Source organism: Octodon degus, unplaced genomic scaffold, assembly GCF_000260255.1.
Source record: "Octodon degus isolate 3935 unplaced genomic scaffold, OctDeg1.0 scaffold00031, whole genome shotgun sequence".
Lineage (NCBI taxonomy): Eukaryota > Metazoa > Chordata > Mammalia > Rodentia > Octodontidae > Octodon > Octodon degus.
This window is the reverse complement of record NW_004524607.1, coordinates 7270022-7277134: the sequence shown is the minus strand read 5'-3', so window position 1 is coordinate 7277134 and position 7113 is coordinate 7270022. Positions and strand designations below refer to the sequence as shown.

The following is a 7113-nucleotide window of genomic DNA, read 5'->3' as shown; positions in this document are numbered from 1 at the left end:
AAACATCAGTGGGCCCTCACTAGCCTTGTCTGTGAATTGAGACAATCAAAGGAGCCCTGCTCAAGTTGGGATGACCATCAGGACACTGAGGGGCTTCACTTATGCTGCCCCCAATAATGCTGTTTCCAATCAGCAACACACATGAGTGAATTACAAGCTTCCTTCTAGACTGTTCAGCCTCAACCATGTTCCATCAGGTCATGCCAAGGCCTTGCTTATAATTCCTGGCCTGTCCATTCCAGACAGAACGACGAGAGAAATGTCAGGTGGTATGGTGCTTCAAGCCACAGAGGTCAGCAAGTGCAGTCTGCCTGCTGCTGTGTGCTGAAGTCCTGATCTATGCATGCTGTTCAGTGTCAGGAGGTTCCAGCACTAGGCCACAGTGATGTGCGATGGTTTTGTTTAATGACCATTTCCTCCATTTCCCAAAATGGATCTTAAAGCCATTGTCCACTGTATTCTTTTCTCCTGAGGGACTCATTCATCAAAGGCCTTTTTCTAACTTTGTGATGGGGGCAAACATCATATTTGAAAAATTCAGTGTGTCCTTTTTAATTAGTTAATAAAAACCGAATATTCTATTGCAATTTTCTTCTTCTACCTTTCAACGCTTCCACTTCTCAGGGATCTACAGTTGGTTCTCCTCTCATTAATATCTTCCAAGCCAGATCAGTAACAATAGTGCTTTATAGGTCCTGGACCAAGTAACGTGGACTCTCTGGGAACCCACTGTGATAAGTGACTTAATCAGGAGCAATTGCAAGATCTCTGAGCTTCTCGCTGTGCTGTAGCCTATGGTGCCCACCTCCCTCTTCTTCCCACTTTACAGAATGAAAAGAAAATTTTACCTATAAGGTTGAACTTTGTTCTAGTATACCTTGATTATAACACCTCCGCTTACTCCATTGAAAGCCTTTTTGAAATTCTCCCTTTCTGTTCATATTTTCTTTTTCTTTTTCTTTTTCTCTTTCTTTCTTTCTTTCTTTCTTTCTTTCTTTCTTTCTTTCTTTCTTTCTTCTTTCTTCTTTCTTTCTTTCTTTTCTGTATTTTAGGGAAGGGACTAAATAATTCAGGGTCTTACTACTAGATCAGCCCCTTAATGATCTGCCTGTTTATAGCCTCCCAAGAGCTGGGATTACAAGCATGTGCCACCATGCCCAGTCTCAATTGCCTTTTTAGTGTGCCCCTGGGGCGGGACCAGCATGGCAAGTCCGAGGATCAAACCCCTGGCCCCTGTGCCAGCTTGTTGACGCTTTAATCTGCTGAGCTATTTGGCCGGCTCTTTCTGCCAATATTTTGTGATGATTTATACAATTACCTAAAAATTGGTCCCACTGACAGTATAAAAAATGAGAAAGTTCATGCAAAATTGCATTAGATCTGAATGGAATCAGGAATTCAGGAATGAGCCCACTCTGCCAGGCAGTTTGGACGGTGTCTGTTCTCTTCTGTCTCTGAAGTTGGAAAGAATGATCAGATATTTTCTCAAGATTTGCCAGAAGCTTCTAAATCTCCTTCCTTAAAAATGTTTTTAGAGCGGGCATGGTGGTGCACACCTGTAATCCCAGCCCTTGCGAGGCTGAAAACAGGAGAATCACTATGAGTCCAATCTGTGTAGTGAGACCCTGTAGACCTTGTACTAAACACATAATAAAAAAAGTTTCTATGTATAAAATCAGTTCTTCTGAGAACATAATTTAGTTAAATAGAATTTCAATTACAAAGAAAGCCAATTATAATAATTACATATGATCATTTAATAATCCTATATCAATATGACTTACAGTTATTTGGAGATTTATACAGAAGGGTCAGTAGCTGAAGTGATTATAAATTAACTTCTCAAAATCCAAATCCCATTGGTAGTACACTTGAACTGCTCTAGATTTTGAATTCTTAATAATGATCTCTCCAAGTTTTCCCCTTTTAACTTGAAAATTCCATTACAGTGTTCAGAGAATTGTATTTTAATCCTGGTCTGGACATCAGAGAGTCCTCGGCAATGGCTATTTCTGTAGCTATTTATTATGGTGCTGAGGCTAATGAGTTGAGCCAGTGAGGGTTGCAATTTAGTATAACTGCTCTGGTCCTCTCAGCAGATTAATCTTTCTGCCAAATTTCAGTCCCATACAAAATGAATTCGAGTACAGTGATGCTACAGTGACTTGGCATTCTTATGGAAGTGCCTCAAGGATGCTATTTTGATATTTAGTGAATCCATGCACAAGGTGAATTTTACAATCTTATTACAAGGAAGGTAATTTCAGTGCCATTAGAAGCAGCAGCATTGTCTTTATACATGAATAATAATACAAATTGCGAGCTATTATTAATTAATCAATGAAACGGTGCATGGAAAGGACCAGCCTGTAGAAGAGGAAATATGAAGAATGTGCAAACATGACAATGTTGACAATGGTGCTTAATGATCGACACCAGGCACTACGGAGTAGGCAAATTGCATTTGGATCCCAATCTTTGTCACTAGTTGGTAGTCATGTTTATTGACATGAAATTCTGTAAACAAATGACCTTCTATAATAAACAATATTCATGGGGGCCCAGCCCTAGCTCAGTTCTTTAAGTGGCTGCTTCCACAATGCTGGCAGCCTCAGTTTGCTGTAGTTCGATCCCCACAACACTCCAGCCATGCAAAAGTGCCCTGAAGGCATTCAAGGAGCAAAACACACACACACAAAAAAATTCCTTATTAAACTATTTCTGGCCCTCTTAAGCCTGCAGAGCATGAGACCAAGGGCGGCAGGAGCGGGATGGAGACAGCAGGGCCCTGTGGAAGCTAGCAGTGTGATGTGGAAGCAGCAGGCAGCAGCAGTGTTTTCCTGATGTGCTCAGCCCAAGGAAACTGTCAGACAGATGCACAGTGTAGACCTAGGGCCAGGAGAGCTGACAGGTTCTTTTTAGTCAATGCCACCAAAAAAAAAAAAAAAGAAAAAAAAAAGAAAACAACAAAAAAAAAACATGACAAAATGAAAGGGAGACATTTGGGTTTGCAAAACATTAATGACATACACCTGCATAGTGGTACCTGGCTTCATGAACTTTATTCTTGCCCTAATTATGGCCGCCAACTGAATTGGACAAGAATCAAATCGTATACCCTCAGAAGGTAAACATGGGTGCTAGCCACTGAATTTAGTGTCAAGCCCCATCAATCTGTCCCTGCCTTCCCTACCATCACTATTTTCTTTTTGTGGCTGCTCTTGAAGACAAGGACAAGCTGATGGGGCTGGCAGTTGTGATCTCTAGTTTTCAAGGCTGATTATTTTCTGTCTAGGTCTTATTTAGGGGGAAAATGGTACGTTAGTGATTTTGAAACACAAATTTCTTTTCATTTTTGTCCTCAGATTTGGAGGTCAAATTGACTTGTGTGTACAGAACAGGTCAGCTGCTTTCTAGTTCGTGGCCTACATTTGTTTGCTGTATGACTATTTGTTTGGGTTTAAACTCAGCCTAAGCATATAGACAAGAACACTAAGCAGCCAGCACATGTAGATAGTACCAGGTGCTTCCTGCCCCTTTCTGCCTTCACTTTGTCCATCACTCATTACTTCCTACTGGCCATGGTCATCTAGTGAAGGAGGATTCTACTGGAGCTCTCCTGGAGTACACACACTGTGCCCTCCAAAATTATGAAGCAGTGTCTAGGCAGGTGCTTTGAGAATGTGTAGACACCTTGTTCTCCAGTGTTTTCTTTAAAACCTGTTACCAGCTTGTGTCATCCCTACCTGTGTAATATCGTTATTCCTACATGCCTCCTGGCCATTCCTTAATGCAGTGTTTTCTGCTTAGTGGTTTTCTGGCCATCAGGTGAAAAAACACTGTGTCCTTAAATTTTAATTTCAATGCAAATTAATATTAACATCCATCATTAAACCATTTTTATTTAAAAAAAAACAATATTCATTTGTGAAGTGAAATAATAAGATTCCTCTATTTTATTTTTATTTTTATTTTTATTTTTGCATTATTGGCGATTGAACCCAAAACACATGCTCCTCGCACTGAATTACAATTCCGGCCTTTAAAAAAATATTTTGAGACAGGGATTTGTTAAATCCCTAAGTTGACCGGGCTAGGCTCTAAATTGTGACCCTCCTGCCTCTGATACCTAGAGTGCTAAGATTACAGGCATGTATCACCATGCCTGAAAATAATATTTCTTCCAAAAGACTGTTGAATAATGATTAAAAGGCCTAACACTCCTTTGTATGTCTTCTGAGCCTCAAGAAATAGTCTTTCATAATTTTTTTTTCTTGATCAGTGTGATACTAGACCATTTCATCAACGTTTTTCTACCAAATAATACAAGTTTAATTTCTCTCATCCAAACTTCTTGGGAGCAGAAATGATTTTGTATTTAGAATTTTTTTTTAACATAGGAATTTTGGATTTGGTTTTCTGGAGCTGTATGTGTATTTTCATAAATAATAACAACTAACAGATTGCAAAAGGAAAAGAGTCACAAAGCGAGAGCCTCCCGCTCTGCTGGCAGACACAAAACTGAGATCACAGTAGGGTCCTATGAAGTCCAAGCCTGGAACACTCATCCAGCTGGACTAAAGGATTTGGAGTACTGGCTCATGCCTTGTCTAATCCCTTGTATTTCCATCAAACTGGCAGAAAAGTGGTCTACAATTGGCAGACAATGAATGAGCAAAACAGGCTTGACAACCTTGAAGATTCTTTACAGGGCTGTGGTGTTACACTGTTTATGGAACTTACAAATTCCACTAAACTAGGCCTGCTCCAGGCAATATAAACAGAGTCACAGTATCATCAAGTGTGACTGTTCTCAACCTACTCTCCAAAGTATCTGAGAAATAAAAAGAAGACTTCATTTATGATCTATAGTAACCTTTCTTTTAAGAATTAAATTTTGTTACTATTCTTAGACACAAGATCAAAATCAAGCACCTGGATTTTGTAGATTATTTAGAGAAAGAAGCATAATGACACATCTCAAAACATAAAAAAGAGACAACTAACAAAATACTGGTTTGAAGACTATCATATAAGGGACTTCTACCCAAACAGATGGCAAGCAACAACTTATACCTGGTGGTCTACGTAAACGATATGAAACATTTTTTTAGCTCTCTGTTCTCTGCCTGTTTGTGCATTCTAAATATAGAATTTCAGTCTTCTTACTGACAGAAAAAGGAAGAAATCATTTACAAAGTGGCTCTGTTTCCATATACAGTTGATGGTACCTGCAAAATTACTGTTCCATTGGTTAAGCCAAAAACATACAGAGGTAAAATTTGTTAGAACTATATTTCCTTTTTCAAAACAAGCACCTTTTATTTTTCATTACAGGGTGAAAAAAAATCAGAAAAGTTACCTACCTGGGGAAGTTACAATGAGCTTTGTCCCTTCTCCAAATATCTTGATCCAACCTGATTCATCACAATGATCACAACTTTTACAAAAATAGCCAAAAGCTTAATGCCATCACCAGCAGTTTAACACTTTTGTCTTGTCAGTTCAATCTGGTGCTTCCTTTGGAAAAACCTTCAATACAGGTTTCGTGATGTCTGAGTTTGTAAACTTTTCAGTAAATTGACCTCAAACATTATGTTTGTGCTGTTCTAGAGACCACTGAGAAACTGTAAGGAAAATGAAAAAGATAAGAACAGAAAAATGACAGAGCTGGGCCAACTCGTTGACCTGCTACATTTCCTGTTACTGAGCCAAGGTTTCTGAGAATTAAGTCTGTCTTTCTCTCACTTTTTGAAAAATTCCCAGGTGTTCAGCTGTGTTGAAACTGCTCAGAAATTGCAACAAGAGAATGAGACTAATATGCACACAAACACCAGAACTTTCCTCAGCTATTTGGGAATAAGTTTCTGAGAGGAGGTCGCTCTTTAGTAACTGCGGATGTTCCAACATGTGGGGGGAAGGCAAGCCCAGGTCTCCACTTGGAAAACAGCCGCACTTACCCATTTAGTGTCATAATTCATTTTTGAGGCCAAGCAGAATGGGAGCATTGGTGCTGTGATCACTTATTATTTGAATTAGAGTGTAAAATGTAATCCAAGTTCTAAGATATGTTGAAAGAAGAAGCCTGCCAGAGGCAGTTCTGTGGGTTGGGGGGCACAGGAAGAAATTGTCAAGATCAGCCACTTCCTTCCCTAAGTGCAGGTAAGGTGCCCAAGCTGCAGCGACCAAGGAGAAAAGTGCTTGATGTTCCCCAGGTCTTCTACACAACACACACACACACACACACACACACACACACACACACAGTATCATGTTTAGTGTCAGAACAGTGTGGCCCCACACAACTACATTTTTGTTTGTATATATCAGCTTTAAAATAAATTTAGGAGACCCAGTCCTAGCCCAGGTCCGGTGAGTGTGTGGAGAGCTTCCTGCTACCCTGTGCCGGCGGGACCTGTCCCAGCCCAGGTGCAGCGTGGGCTGGACCCTCTCCCACCAACTTGGGCCGCCCCCCAACACTCCGCAGTACCTCCCCCACCCCGCCGCCGAATAGGAATTTCTGCCGTGTTCCGGGAACCCCCAGACCCAGTCCTAACCCAGGTCCTGTGAGTGTGTGGGAGAGCTTACTCTTCCCCTTACTTCACCTTGCCCCCTCCAGGCACAGCTCAGGCCTGGCATACATGCCTGGGGTGTAACCCTGCAGCTGCAATCCCTGCAGAGAGTATAGAGGATAGATCAACCCAGCTAGTCCAGGAGCAGAACATCTTGCCACAGGGGCACAACATATTCACCCTCAAGGGCAGCAGGGGGAAGGAGCTGATCACAGCAGCCAGACCTAAGCCAGACGCAGCTGGATAAGTACAAACTTTGTAGAGTTGCACCTGAACTTCAGTACGTGCGAAGGTTATAACTACACCAAGTTCTACAACAAAGGTCAGAAGACAGTGCTACACAAAATGGCAAGAAGGAACAAAATGCAACCTCAGAACCCAAGCCCACCCATAACAAGTACAGAGGACACTAACACAGAAAAAATTGGAAATCACACAGCTGAAAGCAATGAATCAACGGCTTCTGAAATAAAGAAACAGCTGCAGAAAGATATAGAAGACCTACCTCAGATTGGAAATAAAAAAAGAAATCCCTGAATTA

The 7113-nt window shown here is 40.9% G+C and overlaps 1 gene segment (V, D, J or C); it reads right to left on the bottom strand.

Moving 5' to 3' along the window:
• LOC101577269 overlaps window positions 1–7113 on the bottom strand; it is a 41858-nt gene that overhangs the window by 10306 nt on the left and 24439 nt on the right. The window contains 1 exon segment of the C gene segment in view: window positions 5367–5417. Coding sequence covers window positions 5367–5417 — 51 coding nt within the window.